The sequence below is a fragment of the Condylostylus longicornis genome, unplaced genomic scaffold, assembly GCF_029603195.1.
Source record: "Condylostylus longicornis isolate FDR11 unplaced genomic scaffold, ASM2960319v2 ptg000055l, whole genome shotgun sequence".
NCBI lineage: Eukaryota > Metazoa > Arthropoda > Insecta > Diptera > Dolichopodidae > Condylostylus > Condylostylus longicornis.
Genome location: NW_026578024.1, coordinates 1,071,968 through 1,096,872, shown reverse-complemented (window position 1 = coordinate 1,096,872; position 24,905 = coordinate 1,071,968). Strand labels below are relative to the sequence as shown.

The 24,905-nt window shown below is 26.6% G+C and overlaps 2 protein-coding genes across 10 annotated transcripts in view; one reads left to right on the top strand and one right to left on the bottom strand.

Annotated features, from left to right (window-relative positions):
• The first annotated feature begins 1,011 nt into the window (after positions 1 to 1,011).
• On the top strand, positions 1,012 to 8,137 carry LOC129611767 (phosphopantothenate--cysteine ligase). The gene is made up of 5 exons (XM_055525070.1): positions 1,012 to 1,645; positions 2,686 to 3,132; positions 4,196 to 4,381; positions 4,942 to 5,079; positions 6,178 to 8,137. Exons 1-5 carry the CDS (start codon positions 1,514 to 1,516, stop codon positions 6,226 to 6,228), a joined length of 954 nt encoding a protein of 317 aa, XP_055381045.1. The 5' UTR covers positions 1,012 to 1,513; the 3' UTR covers positions 6,229 to 8,137.
• A 3,226-nt stretch (positions 8,138 to 11,363) lies between these two features.
• The window catches only part of LOC129611654 (serine-rich adhesin for platelets), a 103,873-nt gene continuing 90,331 nt past the window's right edge, over positions 11,364 to 24,905 (bottom strand). For 8 of the 9 annotated variants that reach the window (XM_055524886.1, XM_055524894.1, XM_055524892.1 and 5 more), the window contains 7 exons: positions 23,299 to 24,575; positions 14,760 to 16,983; positions 13,460 to 14,692; positions 13,153 to 13,301; positions 12,861 to 12,998; positions 11,991 to 12,763; positions 11,364 to 11,905 (listed from right to left, as the gene is read on the bottom strand). In XM_055524886.1, coding sequence (XP_055380861.1) covers positions 11,503 to 11,905; positions 11,991 to 12,763; positions 12,861 to 12,998; positions 13,153 to 13,301; positions 13,460 to 14,692; positions 14,760 to 16,983; positions 23,299 to 24,480 — 6,102 coding nt within the window. In that variant the 5' untranslated portion in view covers positions 24,481 to 24,575 and the 3' untranslated portion in view covers positions 11,364 to 11,502. Of the gene's footprint in view, positions 11,906 to 11,986; positions 12,764 to 12,860; positions 12,999 to 13,152; positions 13,302 to 13,459; positions 14,693 to 14,759; positions 16,984 to 23,298; positions 24,576 to 24,905 lie in introns of those variants that run through there. The other variant, XM_055524895.1, reaches the window with a different exon arrangement.

Here is a 24,905-nt window from a genome sequence, read left to right as displayed (position 1 = left end):
GATCAGTGGCATTTAAAGAAAAAACCAACAACGAGGCCAAAAATTCGTAATATTTCGTAAAAAAAATTGAGTATTTGGGCTTGTTAGATATAAAGGCATTATATCAAATATTTGTCCCATAGCTGTAAAATTTACTACGACTTTTTTACTACTAGATATAATATGTCCAATCGAACAAAATGTTTCCTAGCTATCTTCCTACCGAAAACAGATTTAGCATTTTCTATTGCATTTTGCTATCTATATAGTTTTTTTGAATAGCGCAGAAAAGGAACTGTTCGGCGGATAATCTAACCGAGCTTTTCTCAACGTTGATATGGCAGTTTGTTTCTAGGCGCAACATTCAACAACTTGAAAAATAGAAATTGGAATATTTTTTATCCTGTTATGGAAAAACCTTAACTTATGAAAATATGAAAATAGCACGAAAATTAATAAGTTGTGCAGAAAAGCGGTAGATACACATTTTATACGATACGAATACAATATGTATAGAATTGAGATTTGTGAATACATATTTTTTTCGTTTCCTCTTTTTCTTTTTCTTCATGTTATTTTTTCGATTTTTATTTGTATGTTACTTCTACTGTAAGATCTTACTTAGGCTACAATTTAAGATTAATATTTTAACATTTTATCATATCGAAATCCAACACATATTTTCAAAGTAAAGGCCATATTAAAAGAATAAATTACGCCCCTGTTATGGAAAAAGCCTATGTGAAGAAAGAGACAACTATAACATGTTGAGCAAAGTTAAATTGCAATTTGCATTGCAAATTATCTACATGTTTACAAAAGTTTATCAACATTTGATACAGTTAATGTTAAAAAAATAATGCTACACCAATTGTCTAATTGCCATCTTAGTTATTGACAGTGTTTCATTTCATCATACTCAGAGTTTAGTTTAGTTGTGTTTTGACATTTTAAATTTATAGAAGTGAATTTTGGTTTCTCGGATATTAATAAAATAAAATTCAAGAATTTATTTGTTTCCTGAAATAACCGTGCTGAATATTGATATACTATAATTGATAATAATAAAATACGTTAAATAATTTCCAATATAAAAAAAAATTTATTTTATGTATATATAGATAGTTGCATAGTTATATAATATATGTATGTATATGTACCTATATAAATTTATAGAGAAGCCTGTGATAAGAATAATTTTTACAAGATTTTTATGGGATTTAAAATGAAAAATTCAATATAATTTGTGTTATCAAATTAATAAAAATTAATTAACAAAGCTTTAATAAGTTAAATTCTTGTTTAAAAACACCGAAGAAATATCAAAACAGAAATATCCAAAAATAAAGCTTTAATAGTGCTTCCTAGATATATAAGTTAAAAAAAAAATAAAATTCCTTGCAATACTGAGATGAAAAAAGACTAAAAAATATATTTAAAATTTTTTCAAAAACACGTGTCGCATTTTTCTAAATAAAATTTTTTAAAGAAAAAACATTTAGTTTATACACGATAAAAAGGAAAGCAAGCAATAATGACTTCAACACACTGGGAGGATTTCTATGCCAATCATTTACCTCCAGCTGATTTTGAGGATAATAGAAGTTTATTGAAGGAATTTTGTGACAGACATAATAAGCTTAATAATAGAGTGGCGCTAGTTACAGTATGTAATTTAAATAGAATTTGATTAATATAAATTAAATTTGATCAATGAACGAAAAATTATTTAATTTCTCTAAAAACTGAAATATTTTTAAACATCACTTACATTTTAGGTACATATGTACACATATACCTAAAAATCTTTTGTGGGAAGTGTTTACCTACTTTATAAGAAAACATTTTTGTGAGAAATGTTAGGTTCTTTTAACTTGATGAAAGGTGTTGCATTCTCTCAATCAGCCTTATATAAAATTTTTCAAAAAAACCATCGTCTTCTTTCCTTTTCTTTATAAATTGCTTGCAAAATAAGAATAATTAATCCATGCTTTTGGCTCTAAAGCTCTGCTTCCAGTTAAATTCAAGTTTGGTTAGATAAGTTTGTGGTAACTTAAGGCAGACGTTATATTCCCTTTAGAGTATTTCTACTTCTATATTGTACCCCGTATATAATACAAAAAGTGTACTTATTTTGCTTATTGCTTTGAGGAAAAATTTTATGACTTTTGGTAAAAAAAAACAATTTTTTTTAATAAAAAAAATTGACTTGAACCACAATCCTTGAAATACCTAGGCCTAATGTGCCAACCACTTATTTTTTCTTTTCAACTCCAAAAAAAGGTAGGTATCACGATCCATTTACCTATACATATATGCATTTAAATTTTTTTTTTTTGTTTTAATATTTTAAAAATTGGTGAGAAAGAACGTCTCCTTAATCCCATATTCTAAATTCATTTTAAGTACATTTATTTAAGTACTTATAAATATGTATTTGTTCCTAAATACATATGTATGTACATATTTAAATAATATGTCATGACCTTTTTAACGAGTCTTTTAAACTAAGTCTCTTCAGTCTACGGTTAAACTCGAAAATACATATAAATATATACAGATAATCCTTATAATGATAAGGATAATCTCTATTCCAATATTTGGGAAATAATTTTTTGTGAATTTTGTTTTCAAATCTATAATTCAAAAACGTATTCTTTACTAAGAACTATTTCCTTATTTTTTTTTTCATCCAAATGTTTATAGTCTGGAGGTACAACAGTTCCTTTAGAACATAATACAGTTAGATTTGTAGATAATTTTAGCGCAGGTACTAGAGGATCCTCGTCAGCTGAATATTTTTTAGATCATGATTATGCTGTAATATTCATGCATCGTGTTAAATCATTAGAGCCCTTTACACGACATTTTAATGGACAACAATTTTTTGACATGTTGGAATTTCAAGATAATTCAGAAGGTACAACAAGTATTATTGTCAAACCTGATTCATTTGATGTATTAGCACCAATTTTATTAAAATACAAAAATGCTCAAGAAAATCAAAAAATTTTATATATTAGCTTTACAAGTGTTGTTGATTATATGTGGTTACTACGTGCAGCGTGTGAATGTTTAGCATCATTCGATAATAGAGCTTTATTATATTTAGCAGCGGCGGTTTCGGATTTTTATATTCCACAAGACAAAATGGTAAGTAACAAATTATAGTTTTTTTTTGCGTAAACAAAAATTGTAATTCTTAAGTAGTAAGAAATTACTTTTTTAAAACTACATATAAGGCTTAAAAAAATGTGTATAAATCCTGTATTTAATGAACGATTCATAACCAATCTCATTCATAATGAACGATTCATAACCATAAAAAAGAATATTTTCTACCAAAAAAAAAAACAGAAATATAAAAAGAATGTTTTTTTTTTGTATTTTTCCATTTTAATACCGTCTTAGGTATTAAACTAAACGAGGTTTATTGGATTAAATAAGAATTAAGAGATTATGTAGAGTGCATTCATGTGTAACTAAATGTTAAAATTGTTTTTCCATCAAAAATTTTACATATTACAAGCTATTTTGCTATTACCATTATATTTTACAAACTCTATAATTTGCGTTTGTTAGTACTAGATAATATTTCTATAAAATTTAAACAAGATTAGGTAAAATGATTATAACTAAATAATCGAGGAAGAGCAATTTAATTCTCTTAACAAGTATTTAGGCAAATGCATTCATATTACTTTATCGTTCATTAATACGAGTGCTATCTAAAAGTCTAGATGACTTAAAAGCATTTTTCTTCCGAGAAGACGTAGAAGTTTTAAAATTGAAGGTTGACATATAGTTTTTCAAATTTGCAAAATAAAAAATTTGCTCAACATAATTTTCATATAACTTATACATACATAAAATATAACTTATAATGATCACTAATTCTTGAATGTTCTAAATGTTAAGTCTAAGTACTTATGATCATCCCTTCATTTCTTAACAAACATTAGTTTCATTTTTAACACTATCATTTATTTTTAAAGGTCATAAATTACTTAATATGTTGGTGATTTTATTAGCAATCATTATGATGCTCAACATCAAAGATTTCCTCTGTTATGCCTTTTTGATAAATTAAACTAAACATAGTTTTTTAAAATACCTAATATTATGAGTTTAATACTTGAGTTTATTAAAATACTTAAATAATGAATTAATAAAGTAAAATACAAAATTATTAATCGGTTTTTTGTTTAAATTTTAGCCAACACATAAAATACAGTCTGGTCAAGGGGCACCTACAATATCGTTACAATTAGTTCCAAAAATGTTAGCTCCATTAGCCAGCTTATGGGTGCCGCACGCATTTGTAGTATCATTTAAATTAGAAACAGATGAAAATTTACTCATTGCCAAATCTCGAGAGAGTTTAACAAAATATAAACATAAGGTAAGAAAATTTTAAATGTTTAAATGTTTTTTAATTTAATTTTTATGCAAGTACTTAAGAATTGTGTTTCGTGCATGCACATTAATTAAAAAATATTCAAATATTTATATTTCAAAAGATATAAATCTTAAAATTCATTATAAAACAAGATAGGAATATAAATAAAATATTGATTTTACGATGCAGTTTTTTTGTTTTTTCATTATACTTTGAGTTAAATCTATTTTAAATTATTTTTGATTACTGTGCAAACAGTAAATTACTCGTTTAAATCAACGTACTTATTTATTTATATTATTCTGATTGAAAATGTCTTGTACAACTAAGAAATTTTGTTTTTACGAAATATTCCAATTAGAATACAATTAGAATTTATAATCAAAGATTTAAATTAAGTTTTGAATTTTTCTTAAATTCAAAAGCAATTTTAAAAAAACACTTTTATTGTTTTGTATTAACATAAATTGTATTAAAAAACAATATTAATATAAAAATTATTGTTTACAACTATATTATGTACCCATACTTGCAAATTTTCATTACTTTATCTTTTTTTACAGTTAGTAATAGCAAATATTTTGCAAACACGTAAGAATCGTGTTGTATTTGTAACACCAACAACTTCATATGAGGTGCACTTAACAAGGGAACAAGCCTTATCAGGACTTGAAATCGAAGAACCGATAGTTGCAGATGTTGTAAGTATTTTTGAATAGAATTTAAATGTTTTACTCCAAAATTTTGTCATTTTTATTCATAATTTTCAAGTGGTTTATGTCAACTGTGGACTAACAATATTCTGTCAAAGTTGAAAATTCTTTACATAAGTAACTTTAAAAATCAGTTGCGTATAAAGTTCTTTTATTTACATGCAGTTCTTATTTCCATTAACAAAATGCGAAATGCACTTTTCCGTATCATTATTTAATTATAACGTGATCTGTTTACTGTTTCCGCTTTAACTACCCCCATCGTAAAAGAGGAAATGGAGGTAGCTCAAGCGGAAACAGCTTCTCTATCGTACTAAAAGACGCAATGCTGCTGAAACTAAGGCAAATTCCAGCCACAAATTACCATACGTAAAAAAAATTTTTTTAATTTTTTCGTTATTCAGAACAAATTTTCAGTTAACAATAATTTTTAAAAAGTAAACTTTTAATTAGTCCTATGTGCATATAATAGACTAGTTCGGTACTTTTTATCAAAGTCATTTTAATTAAAAATTTGATAAAATCTTTAGTTCAGTAATTGGTAAAAAAGAGAAAGGTTTCTAAATCAAATAATTCAAGATAAAATTTGATTGTATTTTTGTTTTTGAAATTCCTTAAACTAAACGCAAATATTTTTGTACAAGATATGTAGATAAATCAATGAATACTATGTACATAGCTTTATTTTGTGCTTGTTTAAATTTAATTTTCAATTTCCCTTTCATCATTTTAAATTAGGAAGAGCTTTAAAATATTTTGCTTTTTATTTCAAATTCTTCTGAAATTTCAACAAAGAGGAATCCTTTTCCTCCAAAAAATTTCTACTAAAATATTTATAATATAATACAGATTTCGCAACCTTCATGTAAATATATATTATACTTAAAATATTGAATATACCTATGTATAACGTGTTACAGTTAAACGAAAATATGTACCTAAAAACTGAAAAAGTAATAATTTTAGTTCTGTTATAGCAAAAAAAAATCTTTTTAGTCTTTAAAAACAAATCTTTTGCTCAACTTTAAAGAGTTTTTCATTTTCATATCTATTTTTTATTAATTTTTTTCTGAATTATAAATGTAGGTCCGGAAACATGAAGAATTCATAGAATCATCACAATTAAATCGTCAATGACCGTCAATGCGGAGTAGACAACGCAATAATAAACATTGTGTTGATTGTCGCGTGACAACACCACATTTTTGTCGATTACTTAATCCAGGTCCTGGGGCAGGACGAAAATACTAAGTTATACGCATATAAAAATTGTATATATACATTTCTATATTTGTACATTCTCTTAAATATTAAAAAAAATCATATACATACATTTATAATAAGAGACATAAACATAGAAAATAAAAAAAAAGTGTAACCTTAGCTGCTATACCCATAAATATTATATTTGACAACAAAATTAAGGTGTACATGTAAGGGGTTCAGGGCTTTTGAATAACTTATGTGAACTTAACATAAAGTTAAAAGAAGAAAAAGAAAATTTTGGAAAAACAAAAGCAAATTAACCAAAAAGCTGAACAAAAAAAAAAATAAAGGATGAAAATAAAATTAAGTAAAAACTTAAATAAAAAATGCAAACGTATTTGATAATATGAAATTTTACACGTTATTTTATGAGGGCCTGTAATGAGTCGAGAATGTAACACTTTACATATATGTATTTATGTGTTTGTTTATTTTAAGCGTACAAAGTTTCTTGGCATAGAGTTTTTTTTTAAATTTAACAAAAATAGCTGACTCTGAACCGGTTATTTACTTTATACAAATAAACAGAATTTCCTAAATTAATATTGAATTTTTACTTTACTATGTTGCTGTTTCTTTCGTGCTACAATTTCTTGTAAAGCTATCAAATTATTAAAACGACCTTATAAAACTTTTTTTATGAAATTTCTTTACGTGGCCCTTCATTAATGAAGTGATCTAAATCTTAAAAATTGAATTGGTATGTGTTATGTAAGATATACATTTTCATGCAAGTATATATTAAAGTAAATCAGCGCATCTTTTTGAAGAAATGATTCAGGTTTTTGATTGTATTGTTTCAAGCGCATTTTTAAATTTATATGTTACTCATTACTTTGTTTTGCCCATGTGGCAATTAAATCAATTTCAATAGTCTGATTTCTAACAGTGTTAATTGTTATTTTTATTAATAGTTCGGAAAAAATATTTGTTAAATAAAAAAAGTAAATATTATATTATAATTATGTATGTACTAAATGTATTTTGGTGCATGAAAATGAATCCACAATGAATTTTTCAAGTTGTATTGATTTTAAAATTACACATAGGTATAATTTCAAATGTATGTATAAGTTGTTAAAATAAATAAAAATTATATTTTAAATGGTTTTAATTAGTTCAAATGGTTTATATAATAGGTATTTTGTTGTTTTTTTTTTAATTTTTTAAATATATTGGAATTTATGCCTCGGAGTTTAACTTAGTTTCACTTTAAAAAGAAGGCAAAGTTGTTAAAATTTGTTTCTTATCTTACAAGTTTTCTTATTTAATTTGAATTAAATCAGTAATTTTCTTGAGAAATAGACGAAGGTTATATAGACTTATGATCATAAGAATATGAAAGAACTTAGTTCTTTTTATGTAATTAATTAAGTAACTGTTAAATAACTATACACATAAACATTATCATGCATGTTACAAAATTAAAATATGTATCTGGATATGTACATTTATACATATGGCATATATGATAGAAAAAACTAAAAACTTTAGGATTAACTTGAAATTAAAGTTTTTAAGTACTTACGTTTGTTCAATATGTATATTTTATTATAAAATTATAGAATTTGTGAAACCCATTACAAGTTCATTAGTTACTACAAATTTGAAACAGTGTTTTATATTATATACATCATAATATCGGGCCTTAAATTAATTGAGTAGATATTATTTTCCTTGAAATAATAAAGAAGAAAAGCATAATCTATATTAATAAAAGTATTGGACCTTAAACCCAATGAAAGATTGATTTTATCAACCTCTCAATTAACTATATGTATTTTTATATTTGTTTATATATTTATATGTAGGATTGATATTGTTATAAACTATATATATATATATATATATATATATATATATACACATATTTAACATATATTTAACATATATATATATATATATATATATATATATATATATGTGTGTAATTATCTAGTGAACTCGTCGTTATGTAATATGAAATTATGATAAAGCTAAATGAAATATTATATTCGGTACAAACGACATTTTGCTTCTAATAAAACCAATATTCTAATATAATGGTTATCCAATATAATTTATGAATAGAAGTTCAAGTAATTCCTGAACATATCAAAAATTCAAACGTTACATTTGAAAATTGGAATAATTGAATAAATAGTTGCTTAAATGAAGCAAAATTTTATCATTTCTGCAAATGTACTTACGTATATCTGCAAGTATATAAAGCCCAAGTATCAGCAAGTATACCAAGCCCAGGCGTCTACCAAAATGGTAAATAAAAAAAAAAGATGCTTGCAAATGTTAAACGTAAAACTTTATACAAATCTCATTTAGACTTTATTTAGACTTAAAAATTTATTCAACAGAAATCTGTCGAGTAGATTTTAGTTGAAATAATTAACTTTTTTTTCAATTTGTTATTGCCTTATGTAAGTGGCATGTAAAAAACTAATTTTGATGTAATTAGCAACTATTAGATTAAATATAAATTAGGTTTAATTTATATCTGAAATATAGTTCTTAAAATAATTATATTAATTAAACTTGGGCTGATCCTAAAATAGAATTAGAAAATAATTATATTCAGTTTCAACCGTTTAGATTTCTACGCAGTTACTTTGAAGTTAAATTTTTATAAAGAATAACTTTTCAAAAACAAATGGTTATAAAGGACAAAAATATGATTATTTTTTTTAAATAAAAAATAAAATGTTTTATAGCAATATCATCACAACAATTTTTTATCAAGTTGTAAGAGTTTTAGTTTTTATATTTAAGTGAAGCTCAACACCTATTAAGAGCCTAAATTTAAAATACATATCTAATTAATTTTGATTTAGGTAACTTTTTATTAAGATTGATAATAAAAAAAATTAATTTTACAAAATTCAACTTTTTTATTATACATATATGTATAATATAAATATATGTATTTTTTTAAGTTTTTGAATCTTATCAATCCTAAATAAAGTTTCGAAACATGCTAATAAATTTAGCAAATTTAGTAAAAATTAACTTATGACCTTTTAATAAATTTGGACCAAAAACCATAAAAAAATAAATTTCAAAACAATTTAATTAAATATATATACACAAACATATGTAGGAAAATAAAAAAGAAAATTCAAAAAATTTTACATTAAATTTAAAAAAATTTTATACTTAATCCAAATTTACTTCTAAATTATGTAATTCATTATGCAAATTCCAAATATTTTTTTAAGCAAATAAAATGCAAGGGTTACTGCAAAGAAAAAAATTTCCAAATTAAAAATTAAGAATTAAATAAAAAATATTAATTATTTAAATATTTTTTTTTTTAAACATCTCGCCGTCCGACACATTTTTGATAGTTAAAAAATAACAAATAAGTACACAAAAAATTCCACTTTAATTAGATTTTGAAAATTTTATTAAAAATCTATGAACATAATGAGATACATAATTTTTTTCTAAATTTGGATTCTTTATTTCATAAAGATACATATTCAAAAAATAAAATTATGTACATATTGATTTTCACAAATATTGTAATAAATTTTAATAAATATCATAGTCAATATACCAGAAATTAAATATTTCTCTTAGATTTAAGGGGGAAATGGTAATATGAAACAGTAATAAAAGAAATATGATATCAAAAGAACATTTTTGTTTATATTTATTTTTGTCCATCTCCTTGCTTGAACTGAAGCCTGTCTACCATTAAATAAATATTTATAGCGAAATATTATGTTTTTTTAATTGTACCTAAATTTTAATGATGTTTAAGACGAAAGGTTTGATTTATTTAAAATAGAAGAGTTTGAACTTTGAATCGACTAATATACATTATGTTTAATGCTCTAAAATATAATGTAATGATGCTATAATGAAATATATGTACATATATGTATATGCATATGAACATATTAATATGGTTATTATTTACAATATTGTAGCACAGCAAGTTCGACACCCAAACGTTCAATAAAGACGTATGTATTACAATATTTTATTTTTGAACATTCATGTTTTATCCCAAAATTTTAAAATTTATTTTAGAACTTTTTGGTTACTATAGTTTTAATTTAAGTGTAATTTATAGTTTTAATTTATATGATAAAAGTTACAGTGTAGCTTGTTGTCAAAAATTTTTTAACATTTGCTTTGTTAATTTAAAATAATAGAAGGTTTTTAAATTGGAAGTATATCAGCGTTCAATAATTTAATTATCATAAGAACAATGTGAATGGCGCAAAAATTAATAAATTACTATTTACGATAAATTTCAAATAAAACAAGTTATAATTTTTATAAAAACAAAGAATTAATTTTACTTTGATGATTAATTCGAGCAAATAATAATTATAAAAAATTTTATTTTTAATTTTATGTATGTACATAATTTGTATAAATTATAAATATTAAATATAAATTTGTTGAAACATTCATTTCTAATTTTACGATACTTTGTTCATTCACCATTTTCTCTTCACATAATATTGTCATTTTTTAATGTTAAAAAAATATATATATGTATGTATATGCACTTTTATTATAAGAATTGACAATAAAAAATCAATTATTTTATGACAATATGAACAATAATTTAAAATAATTGATATGTTAATTTATTAAAAATATTATTTTCGAAAATAAGTTCTCAAATATAAAAATAATTTATTATTATATAAAAAACAGCAGAATTCCGATTATTCTCCTTGGGTACATCAAACATGCTTGGTCTAAGATTTCATATGTACATATATCATTTTACCCTTCTCTATATGAAAATTAAATTTTTCTTAGTTTTAAAATCAAAATTTATTTTTCATTTCTATGAAAACCTTTTAAAACATTTCGGAGTAAAATCTGATTTGTTCTACCAAATTGTATTGCTGGACTAAATCACTGGCATAATTAAAATTCTTTCGCTGTTTTGTTTTTTATTCCATAAAATATTATTTCTATAATATAAAATAAAGAATATTGGCACAAGCTTTTAGCTATAAAAAGAAGTTTTGAATAAAAAGTTAGTATTCGAGAAAACAAACAAAAATTAGGGTTTATTTTAGAAAATCCTTTTTGTCACGTTATTTTACTTAAAGCACGTCAACTAATATTTATAAAATTAGCCGATCTAAATTTTCTATGATTAATTTGATTAACATTCTTTCTTTAATTTGGATCTTCAGCAGACTTTAAGCTTGATACCAATTTTGCAGCTTCGTTCATAATTTTTGAATTTGATCTAACTAAAAACATTAAATGGCATTCATCATAAACAGTAAGTTCAACTCTAGTTCGAACAAGTCCATGTAAAACTGTTGCACGCTCTAGATCAAGCCATCGTTGTAAAGCTGATTCCCGTTCCTTTATCGAACCAGTTAATGCAACGTCCGAAGGTCCCCATAAAACGAATTCCAAAAGTGCCTTTGCTTTAGATAGTGATTCTGATCTTTCCTGCAAAAGTATTTTTGACAGAATTGCTGAAAGTTTTGTTTGTGGAAGCATATCATTTAATGCTATGTGAGCGCATTTACATAATGGTCCCAGTAATTCATCTTCGTCAGGATTTAAACTAAAAACGTAAAAAATTTTATTCATTAAATGATTTATATATGTATGTACATATATAATTTTAACTCAAAAATTAAAAGCTTTACCCGTGTAAAACACATAACCTAGCTTGTGCATCTTTATTTTCAATTTCTTTACAAAGTATAACGTTTGATAAACTAAGTGGCATTTCCTCGATAGCTTTTGCTTGTAAATTTTTTAAACCATTCACTAATTGTAACATAATAAATCCAACTTCACGACACATTACATCATCAAAGCTTGGCATACCAGGTAAATTTATAATATCGTCTGACGATGGTTTTTCTTGGGTTTCTTCATTCAAAGTTGTTAAGTTTTGTACAGAATAAACGTTTCGTAAACCAGATGAATTAAGAATTGATTTCTCATTAGTTTGTTGATTTGTTATTGATAAATTAGGTATAGAGCCACGAAAATTTGTCATATGTTTGTCAACGAGTTGAGATTTATTCTTTAATATTGCACCAATTGATTGTAATGTATCCAATTGCATTCGCGGTAAAACGGATATTGTTGCCTGCATCATACGAACCTCAGTACTGGGCATTAAGGGTAAATGATAGCTTGGTACTAAATCGCAAAACTCTGTGATTGGATTAAGGACATCACTTATACCGCCGGAAAGTTGATTTAGTTCTCCACTAACACCAGATATTTGATTGCAATCAGCCGAAAGAGCTAACGTTACTGGTGATGTATTCCATACAGCAGAATGAAAGGCACGTTTACCAACAACAAATGCTTGACCACCTTCAAGAACAGTGAAATCATCGAAGCGTAAATTGATAGCATTTGCCAAAGGCCGTAAAGGTACAGGTATTGATGGTGTCTGTTGAAGCTGAAAATATGTAAGGGAAAATGATGTTGTAAATGTAACACTACTTTTTCCAATATTTAAACCAGTTTCGATAACTAATTATTTATTGATAAGGTACCTGTTCAAGAACTTGAGCTAACGCTTCATGATTGGCAACAACAACTGCACTATAGTTATCCTCAATATTTTTATGTACAACACTACGTCCTTTTCGCATTCTTAATCTGTTTGTTGTTTTAACTCTGGATTTTCCGACCTTAAAATGAAGTAGATACAGGAAATTACAAAGTACTTTATGATTAATTGCGTCATCACATATTTCATGTTCGCAAAGAGTTTCTAACTTATTGTGGATTAGAGCCAATCTTTTATTTCAATTTTGAAAATTTTAAAAATTATAAAATGCTTACATTGGGAACGCCCCATATAGTATCATGCAGGTCAACAGCAACATCAGCACCAGCTTCACTTCCACCATAAAAACTATATGGAGAATAGATATCAGATTCACCCATTTCACTTCCACAGTAAGAGGCTGATATAACTCTTGGAATGTTTGCTAAAATAAGAAGGTAAAAATAGATTTATGTAAAATTTTTAAAGGATAAAATTCAAGAAAAAATTTTAACTAAATAAAAATCAAAACATTAACTTTTTTTATAATTATTTCGCTAAATTATATCAATGACTTAAAATTATTTTTGATAGAACTTTCACCTAAACTGGCATTAAATCCATTTGTATATTGCCTATTTCCACCATAAAATGATGATGATGATGATGTTAGCCCTCCAACTCCATATTCGCTGCGTGTCGTTAGACTTTGTCCCGAAATTGATTGCGCATCTTGTATAAAACTATTTGAACGACTTTGATATAAATGCTGATGATTGCTACGAGTGGAATTCATCATCAATTCGTAACTTTTTCTCATATCGATTATCATGTCAGTTGTACTTTTCATAGTATCGTGATGTTGCTTATCAGATTGCTGTTGATTTTCTGTTTGATTCGGTTGCTCTGAATTTTGTGTTTCGTTAAATAATAAATTTGTTGTGCTTGATGTTAGGGTTGTATTACAGTTACGTGTGGGTGTTGGTGGTGGTATAACTTTATTGTTATTCGATACATCACACATCGATTCATAATCTCTTTTATCTTTTAAATAACTGTCAATTGTGTTACTGATTTTGCGTACAGAATCCTTAAGTCCATCACTTAGTTTTACTTTAACATTATCCGACAAACCTACTACATTACTACTGCAAACATTTCCACTTTTTTCGAATATCTCCAATTTACTTGCTACAGATTTTCCATTGAAAAATGTTGCATTATTCAATGTAGTCGTAAGAGTGGAATTGTTACTATTATAATTTTGATGATTTATATCTGGCCCAATTAAATTGTTGCCGGTAGGAAGCATATCAATTTTTTTATTTTTTCTTTCAAAAGTACTTAGTTTTTCATCCTTGGATATTGTACCTCCAGTTGGGTTTAGTTTTGATGCGTTTTTATTAACTTTATTAGATAACACATTTGGATTCGTATTTACCGGTGTTGTTACAATCGGAATTGATTGCAATATTGAACAATTTATATCTTCAACAACTTTTTCCTTTATTAATGCATTTGCTGAAGAGGATGTATATGTTGGTTCAGAAAAATTTGAGTCTCTTATTTCTTGCTGTTGTTTTTGCTTAGTATGACCAGATTTATTTTTGAAAACTGATTCTAAAGTGGAAGTTGCTGAGGCAGTTGGTGATGATATTGGACAATTATGATGTTCTGAATTTGATACACTACCACCGTTTGATGAACAAACTGAGATTGTATCAGAATTTTCGTTGGAATTTCCACGTTTACGTGCTAATTCCAGTTGAGCTTCACGTTCTCTCATACTTGCAGTACGTTCTGGTTTACGGGGTGCTATCGCTGAACGAATTTCACCTAAATGACAAAAATTATGCAATTTTATATATACATGCATTAAAATATAAGTACTTTAATAGTTTACCTAAATTGGCATAAACATTATCAGCTTTAGTTTTAACGGATCCACCTTGTTGTAAATTTATATTAAATCCAATTTTTTGTTTCCGTCTTAGTTCCGCACTTTTTGGTGGCGGAGGTCTAGCTGGTTTATTAACTTCTGTTGTAAGTTTGTTGCCGTCAATATTCAATGTACGTTGCGGAGGGGCCGGAGGTTTTCCACTTATGATACCTGCTGCAACAGCAGTTGTTATTATATCTGGAGTTGTAGGGCTTTTTGGTATATCTTTTACAACTTCGACACCTGTTGTATTAATATCAATTGGGTGAATGATAACCAAACGCGGCTTACCAACTGTGTTATTATCTTCTCCAGTGCAAATTTCCGAATAAATTTCATCCTTTTTTTGAAGGTTATCAGTAGTTTTGCTTGTCCCCATCCTTAAAAACTTTTTGATAGAAAATTTGGTTTTTGGTTTTTGTTTTGCTTTATCTATTTCGGAAGACAGACATTCTTCTGACATGGAAAGATTTTTTCTAGGTGTCGGCTCTGGAGTTGATGGTTTCAGTTCCGATGTCGCAATTATAAGCTGTTGCTGATTTTTTCGATGACTAAAAGTATTTAAGCTTCTAAATTTGGGATTAACTATTGCACGTTCCCGTTTATCTTTTTCTCGAATTACTGGAGAAGTAGATTTGAAATTATTTCCAGTTTGTAGTTGGGGATTTCTCATATATATGCATGAATGAGGGTTACTGTCACTAGATGTGATTGATTCAGATTTACTATTTGTTGATAAGACTGGAGAAGAAGAGTCAACTGTTTTCATTGATGTCTTAGGGCTAGACTCTCCAAATGAATTAACAATTTTCTTAATTTCGGCTTGTATTTTAGGGGGATCCATATTTAAGCTATAATTTTTATCATGAAGCTGCGGCGGAGTTGGTGGTGGTGTTGGCAAGTCTTGCATTTGTAAGTTTACCGGAGGAGGATTTGGAGCTCGTCCTTTCTTCAACATTTTCGAAACTTCACTACCTTCTCTTCGGGAGAGCGTATCTCGAATTTCTGGATTATCTAGCGTTTTTGAAATCGGCGACTTAATCACTTGTTGCAATTGCGAAACTACCTGCTGTTCTGCTTGTGTGGGTTGCCTCTTTGCGAAAGTTTTTAAAACATTAACGCTGGCAGGTTTTGCTGGAACGTCCGGCTTCTTCATAGCATTAATGGATGATATATTTTTTTGCATTCCATGTAAAAAGGATGACCTAGGATCGGGCATGGCTGTTTTTATTTTCCCAACTGGTGATACAGGAGACGTTGGCGGTGGTGACTTAGGTAGTGCTGGTAAGTTTTCTGCAATATCACCCTTTGTACCATCTGGATCAGCACTTCCGTCAGGTTCTCCAGCCAGTTCGCGACTCTTTTCAACTGAAAAAGTTTTATCTGGTATTTTTGTTGTTTTTGCTGGACAATTTACAGTTTTTGATGTTGGTTCCTCTTCAATCACTTGTATGTCTTCGTAATCCGAATTATTCGTACTAACACTTAATTTTTTTTCAAATTTATCTACTTTTGTTGTTTTGTAATCATTTGTTATAGAAATTCCTATTCCGGAATCTGATTCGCTTCGATTCATGTTATATGACGCTTCTTCATCGGAACTACCATCAAAACTCGAACCAGTTGAATCTAATGCATCATCCGAAGAACATTTCGTAACAATAAGTCCATCAGATGTTATTTTGCTTGTCATAAAACTTCCTTCATGCAATGAATATGATGCAGACGTTGTTCTCGATGACAACAGCATATCGGTTATATATTGCGATGATGAAAACGGATTGTTTTCCTTCTCTTTACTTAGTACATTCTTTTTTGAATTCGATTTTATATTATTATTGTCAACCTGATCCTTACTTTTACCATCTGGTAAATTTTCGTAAGCATTATTACCTGAAGAAGCGGTTGTTTCTACAACATCATAATAAGCGGAAATACCATTTTCGTTATCTGATGCGTTGTTACTGTCTGATGAGTCTATGCCATTTGATGTATATTTCGAAAATACCGTAATTTTTGGTTTTACGTGATCTTTTGTAATTGGAGGATTTCTGGCGATTGATTTTTTTAACTCAAAAGTTTTTGAAGATGTTGAAGTCGTTTCTGTAGCATTGTTGACTTCAAATTTAATTCTACCATCTTTTCCTGACTGAATTTTTGATGCAGATGTTGAGCTCGTTTCTATCGTCTAAAATAACAGAAAAATGAAAAAATAAAAATTGGTATATTATGTTTGTAAATATGTATGTAAGTATATAAGTTCATTGTATAGAATTATTTGAAATAAATCATGTAGAAAAGTGGGTATTACCAACAAAAATTCATATTTCATCATAAATTCCCCCAAAAATCGAGTAATTTCATATAAATATAAATAACTGTATTTGGTTTGATTTTTTATAGAAAAGTTAAATGTATACCTACGTCTCAGATAGCTTCAGATAATTAAAATCGTATTTTTTGAATTAGAGTGTTTTGTATTTACCCAGGATAAGTACCACAATGTTATAAACTACATAATTTATTTTTCTTAGAGACCAAAATAAGAAACTAAGCAAGTAAATATATTACTAAAAATTCTTCCAGTATTAATGAGTACATATATGTATGTATGTATGATTATGTACAACATTAACAAAATTAAATAATATTGCTCAAAAACTACTAACAAAATAATACAGCGAAAATTCAATTTCGCTTTAAAACTTTTTTTGTACTTGTACCTCTATCTGCTCCCAAATGTATGCAAAATTTTTTTTGTTATAAGTATATTCACAAAATACGTACTTACAACAAAGATAAAAATTATAGCGACAACTAAAGTACATTTGCCTGAAATGGAACCGAAACAGATTTACAAACAAAATGTTATCGTAATCATTACCAAAATTTTAATAGAAATTTGAAATTTTGATTTTTAATGCAAAATGTATTTCTACATATTTATGTATGTAGCATATATAAGGTTTTTCACTGTGCTGCAATCTAAGTTCACGTGCATTAGAAGTGAATTCTCAAAAATATAACAGCGATGTATAGCGAAACGTCTAAAAATACCTGTTCTTCAAAAAAAGTAGTAAAGAAAGCATATGAACCTAAAATTGAATATATTTACATACAAGTATATTATAAAAAAAAAATCATGTATTTTTTCACAAAAAAAAATATGTACATATTATAAATATGCATGTTATATCACGCAAAACAAACTCAAGGACTTTTTTTGAGTATATAGTTTATGAGGATTTTTCATATTATTTATGAATGCAAAATTTTTCTTTCAGAAAAAGGACGAATAAGAGTATACCCTAATAAAGAACGCTATATGTACAACTTAAGCCAATCCTATACAATAAAATTGTAGTTTCACAAAGTAAGTAATTATATAAAAAATTTCAAAGACAAATGCATATTGTAACGTTAAAACTAAAGAAAATACTCGTAGGTAGGAGCAAAACCAACATGTGCACAATTTTTATTATCGAATAAAAAATGTCATAACGTAGCCGATAAGCACAATAATCTCGCTTTTTATATGTATACATACATATTTGTGTTATAAGTAAACTTTAGAAAAATAAAATAATTTGTGTTGGTCATTAAGATTAAAATTAACATGAAACTACTAAAATTTGGCTTTAGTGTTTTACAAATGGTTCTCATTGAAATCCTTCCGATAAAGGTCCTGTATTTCCCAGAAATAGTGTACTAAAGCAGTATTAAGTACAATTACATGTCGCTCAGATTGTAAATATTGCCAGTTGAAACTTTTTATATTCCAACTTCTACAAGAGCTATAAATTAATAAGTAAAGCGAATGTGCAACTTCCTATTATTACTGTTATGACATCTATAATATGAGTCCATCGATATTTTTGCTCCAAGGGTCTATTTTTTGACAGACCTGAATCTGCTCTGATTTAAAAAACAAAAACGCTCAAATATTTTCACAATACAAATTCATTTCATTCCTGGGTTACTTTTCTTCTCGTGACAATTGGCTTTAGGGATAAGCTGACCTTTCCGTCAAATGTTTGAAAAACTTCTTAAGGAAAAAGAGAATTTATTTAAGTCTGCAATGTAACAGTGATTTTTCAGTTTTGCTTTTTAGTTTAACAAAAATAAAATTGAAAAAAAAATTCTTTCAGTTTCATTTTGTCGTACTTACTGTTCACAAACTTTATAGGTGTTTTAAAATAAAAGACTTCACATTTCAATGGAGCGGGTATATATGTAAGTATGTAGAATTCATAGGCATCGACTTAAAATAAAACTGTTTCAATAGAAAGCATTACTTATGAAATACGCTTCTTCATAACTCATTGGTTTATTCCATAATTTCTTCAACGTTAAAAATATTTTTTCTAGTTACGTAAGTAATGTATAGACTACATATAGAAGTCAGGGGAGAAGCGTGAAACTTGTTATATGTAAATACATATTTTATTGGGACGCATTATTGAATATTTCATTATGGTCATGTTTTTTTTCCATTTTCTTTCTTTCTTCGTTTTTGTTTTTCTATATGTTTTTACTTTGTATCTAGAACGGAAATTTATTTGTATAGGAAAGGGGATATACAGAAGAAGGTTAATAGAGGAATTAGGTCAATTTTTTGAATGATGATTCAATGAATTAAAGGAAAATAACAATTTTTAGTAAATGAATTTTAATTCGAATAAATGTTAAATTAATGTTAAGGATTTTCCTAAACGTATTTCACTGTTACTAATTTTCCATTGAATAACAATGAGAATTAAATAGTTAATGAAAATCAGTTAAATTTTTTTTGTTTTTGGTAAATTTGATTTTGATTTTTGATTATAATTTGGTCGATTTAAACGACTCCTACTAGCCCATATACAAAAGAATTTCTTCATTAGTTATTTGAAAAAAAAAGCTAAATTTGAACAAGGATTAAAGTTAAATGCTTAATATAATTCATTTAAAATACTGTATAAACCAAAATAACAATTCAATTAAAAACTACTTTAAAGAAAAAATTTTTTTCCACTGTAATTTAGAAGAAAAATACTTCTGTCATCTACCAAAATACAGGTCTAACGTTAATTTCACTTATTAAGGATATAAGTTGTATTACTGAATAAATTAGAATAACATCAGTTCTGCATTTTGGTAAATGCCCTTCGTCTATGAGAGTAGTTCAATTCCAATTGCCTTAATGAATTAATAACGACAAAACTAGTATAAAATTAGGTTCTTGATCATAGTACCCTCTTTGCGTTTGAACACGGGTCCAATAATGATTCTTTTTACCTTATGCAGAAAATGGTAATTTTAGAGAAAAGGTTTACAATTTAAATTATGAAAATTTACCTTATAAATTATTGATATTAAAAAATCCCAAAAATATCAAACCAGATTAAATTTATTATAACAGTATCCAGCACGATATTCTAATTTTTTGCATCACAAACAAATTTTCTTTTTAATATTTATTTAATCTTTTTAATATTTTCTTGAAATTGTTTTGAAAAAAAAAAAGTTACATATGTACATACATATGAAAAAATTTAATCAGATGGATAAAATTTCATTTCCTTTTGACATCCTTTACAAAATATAAGAATTAAAAGTTGAAAATTTAAACTTTTCCTACCTCACAACCCTTGAATCTGTTTCTCTTTCATTTTACATGAAAGATTTAATGCAACTACATGAAATCATTTTTTATTCATACGTGCGTGTTTATTTTACAAAATTTTACATCTTAGAAATATTTACGATAAAATTTTTAAGAATGTAAGATTTTCATTTCTGGTTTTTAAAGAACGATAATAATTATTCAGAAGCCGAGTCGCAAGATATTGGATCTTCTGATTGAATTAAAAAAAATTAGATGCAAGATGAATAAAAGCTCGATATTATTATTATAAAACCAAACAAATTCATGCAAATAATTCATGTCTATAATGAAGTTTTTGGAATTTTCACAACTTATTGATTTGATTTTGGAACATATTGATTTGATGCTCAGACTAGGTAGTCATGATTATGGACTTGCGAAAATTTAAAGAGATCGTCTAGTCATTTAAAAGAAATGTGTATTGGTGTATTGTTGTAAATGGTACATTTTGAAGATTTCCATGTAATAGTGATTACGAAAAAATTAGATAAGGGATTCAAGAAGATTCAACATTTTATTCGAACGTGTATGCTAAAGGAAAAAAAAATCAAATGGTCAGAAAATAACCGACCGCAATAGGTATTGTTTAATTTAGCAAAAGTGTTATATAAAGATTATGAAAATGATTTTAAACACTTCTTTCCAATTTTAAGAAAGGTAGCAAGCTTTTAATAGGTATGTTAATATAGAAAAATGAAAATTTGACTCTTAGCAGAGTTTCGCTTTGTACCATCTGAATATCCTGAAAAGTTAGTTTAGCCGAAGATATGTTAGAAATTGTAAGATGGATTTCCAAGCTCTGACCTTCCCAAAAAATTTATAGGTTCATTGTTTTAACACCCTGAATTTAAATTTTATATAAATCGTTGATTATTTTTGAATCGGTCTAGTTCCCAAGTCCTGATATATCCCAAAAGTTGATCAATTCGCGACAAAGTATTAAAATATATTCACGTATAAAATCGATTCAGCCAAACTTAAGATACACATGTACACACACGGACCGACCGACAGACCGATATTTTTCTGTATCGTAATTTTTTTACGCTTCTCTACAATGGAGCAGTGTGTTTCTACAGAAAACTCGATACACTTCGTGCGAAAACATAAATATACAAAATTTCGTGCGATCACATAACCTCTCTTATTGTATGCAATGCAATAATTACTAGTAATTAAATAATAACTACTAGTTGATTAAATAACTGAAAACCCCAAATGTATGCTATAAAAAAAAGACATCACATAGCATTTTAAATCATCGCATAGACGACTTAGATTGCTTGTGGGAAACTTTACCTACTAATCTTTTGATTCGAATTTAGTGTAACTTACTTCTACATATTCTAAAATAATAGACTATCAGCCGAACCAATCGTAAAATCGTTACCTAATAAATAACAAGCTTACAGAAAAGGCTTCAATTGATGAAAACCATTTCTGATTTAACATATGTTAAATACGTAAGCTAATTTAAAAATTCTAGCTTGGAAATTTTAAAGAGTTGAATAAAGATTCGCTAATGTTACGAATATATACACATAAACATCATATTGATCATGTTAATTTTCATAATCATTTTTATTTAAAAAAAGTAAACTAAAGAAAAACAAATCATACAATATAAAAAAAATTTAAAGAATTGCAAAATTGAAATGTTTAACTTTGTAAATTTACATAAAAAAAAGATCAAACTAAATTAAACTTTTACAAAAATGTATTTATACAAAAACAAAAATTAAAACGTTGAAAAGTTTACACACAAATATTAGATAGGCTGAGATAATTACAAAATATGTATGTATAATATGTATAATAAACGTACAGATATATCAATGTATATGTAAATTAAAACGTGTATGTATGTATAATTGCATGTGTAATTAGAATTATCACTAACATTTTTAGGTAATTTTAAAATTAATGACTTTTGTTTTGTTATTTTTATAAAAAAATCTTTGTTTCTAGGATTTTTTGCTTTTCAAAAATAACACAGAGTGGCACAGAATAAACAGTTTGCAAAGCAATTCCAGCATAATGTATTCAGGAATCATGATTTGGTATTTAAAACCCGCACCAAATTCTTATTATTTGACAAGAAAAGTTATAAGAAATATTACTTTACAATACGAATTAAAGTTTCATCATCCAATTGATCTCAATTGTATGAAAATTGAAAAAAAATTATTTATAAAATTCATAGTTATTTTAAAATTTTTTACGCATTTATAATGATTTTTTTGCAAAGCGATCTTCAACAGTTAAGGTCCAATAGCACCTTATTATTTGTAAAATACTTTCATCGACAATACTACGTTAACTACATCAAATAATTTTCATCAAATTTATTTTGTACCACTTTGTTTAATCATGATTTCATTAATTATTTTATTAAATATCTACTTTTAATTGTTTATAACAGTAATTATTAGATTAAAATAAATTCTTTTTTTATTCATAAGTTCATAAAAAAATATTTCAATTATGTTTATGAAAAAAATGCTCTTTGTTTCTTCCGGTGTATGGCTTTTCGTGAATTGAAAACGAACTTTTTTGAAAATGTTTGCTAGGACTCCATATATAGTAGTTAGGGTTGCATACTCTTTAAAAATAGAAAAGCTGATTAATATTAAAAATTTACGTTAGTTTAGTTAATTATTTTATTAATTTTCAGGACAGTACACATATTGAATTTTTCGCACAAAAAAAAATTTAAGAAAAAAAATATAAAATTTTGAGTATTGCTTAACATATTCGAATCAAAGAAAAAAAAATTCAGCTTATTCTTTTTTAATTTGATTATGTCTAGTTACACTAACTCAAAGTTTTAGAATTTTCAAAAATGATTTTGTTTACCTGTTCCTGTTGTAATTTTTTTTGTTCTAAAGTTTCAGAAATCTCTTCTAATAGAGATTTTTCCATTGCTCTTTCGACAGGTGGACTGTTTGTACCGTCACTGTCAACTTGAGCTACAACAGCAGTTTCTAGACTATCTTTAACATTATTAATAATTGATGATTGCTGTATATTTGATGTCAATGATGTTGCATTTGTTGCTGATGTTGTGATTTTTTTATTATTGTTCAATTCTTTGTTTTCTTTTTTATTATTCGATTCTGATTTATTTGCAACTAATGTCACTGATGATGATGAGGATGATGTTATTGCAGATGTCGTTGTTGTTGACATTGACGTTGTAGTGTTTGTCATCTTTTTTTCCTTAGAAATTCTTTCGTACTCCATTTTACTTAATTCGAATTTTTCTTTCATCGATGACATTTTAACAGGTGCACCGAAAGGCTGTACACTAATTTTCAATGTTTGTTTTTTACCTTCTGCATCTAGTTGCGGTGCACCTAATCTTAATGGTGCAAATGATTTTTTAATATTATCAGTTGCATTACCTAACAGGTTACCATTATTCATATTAAAATCTGTATTCGATTTGGTCAAGCGTTCTAGTTCTAAATCTTCTTCATCTAAATGGACAATTTCTTCGTTTTGATTATTGCTATTAGTATTTGAATAGTCATTATCTTCATCGTCGGTATTATCACAATCTGACCAATCACCACCATAACCAATGATTTCAACAAATTCTTTTGGAAAACAAACTTTATTACTTTTTTTATTAATAGAAGACGCTGTCGATAATGAGGATGTTGTTAATAAGTAAGATGAAGATGTTAATTTGTTTTTAATTTCTTTATTCGGAATGCCATACTTCATAATTGATTTTATTGGTTGTTTTATTGCATTATTGTTTTGTATTGTTGCTGAAACTGTTGAGGTTGTTGAAGATTCAGTTGTTGTTATTACTGAGGTAGATATCGAAGGTGATGGTGATGGCGTTGAAATTGAATTCACTTTGGACATTATTTTACTTGTTTCAGTCTTAACATTTTTCGAATTCGAGATTTTGTGGTCTTCTTTGGATTTAAAACAATTCGAGCATAAGTCCTTACGCCATGCATTCTGAGAGAATTTTGGACAAATTGCTGATGATGACATGGTTTTATTATTTTTAGTTAAAAACATATGTATGAAAATAGAGAGACTCTTGAAGTCTGTTTATTAAATTTTTATTAGCTTAAATGTTAAAAAAGTTTCGATATTGATGGTCAGGCCATTATCTGAAAAAAAAAATAAAATAAGCATGTTATTAGAACTTTCTTTTAATTTCCAAAATTAAGAAAATTTTATGTCAACTTAAAAAATACTACAGGCAGGTGTCTTTTGACTCAATTGTTTTTTGACCTTATGACAGAAGAACCTTTTTTTAACTTCATGTTTCAAAATTCAATTTAAAATGTGTATATACTACGTACTTTATAAATATGTACTCATGCACATACATACATATGTATTTATGTATGTATGTTATACATCTTCCGGAAACGAAATCCATTTATACTTTTAATTGAAGTAGGGCTATGAAAATATAAACAATTTTTGAAAAGTTT

What these genes read in the sequence shown, in the direction of transcription:
- LOC129611767 (XM_055525070.1), top strand. Translation starts at nt 1,514, where the DNA reads ATGACTTCAACACACTGGGAGGATTTCTATGCCAATCATTTACCTCCA. An exon ending in ATAGAGTGGCGCTAGTTACA is followed by an intron (nt 1,646 to 2,685) that starts GTATGTAATTTA and finishes AAATGTTTATAG; the next exon opens with TCTGGAGGTACAACAGTTCC. An exon ending in ATATTCCACAAGACAAAATG is followed by an intron (nt 3,133 to 4,195) that starts GTAAGTAACAAA and finishes TTTAAATTTTAG; the next exon opens with CCAACACATAAAATACAGTC.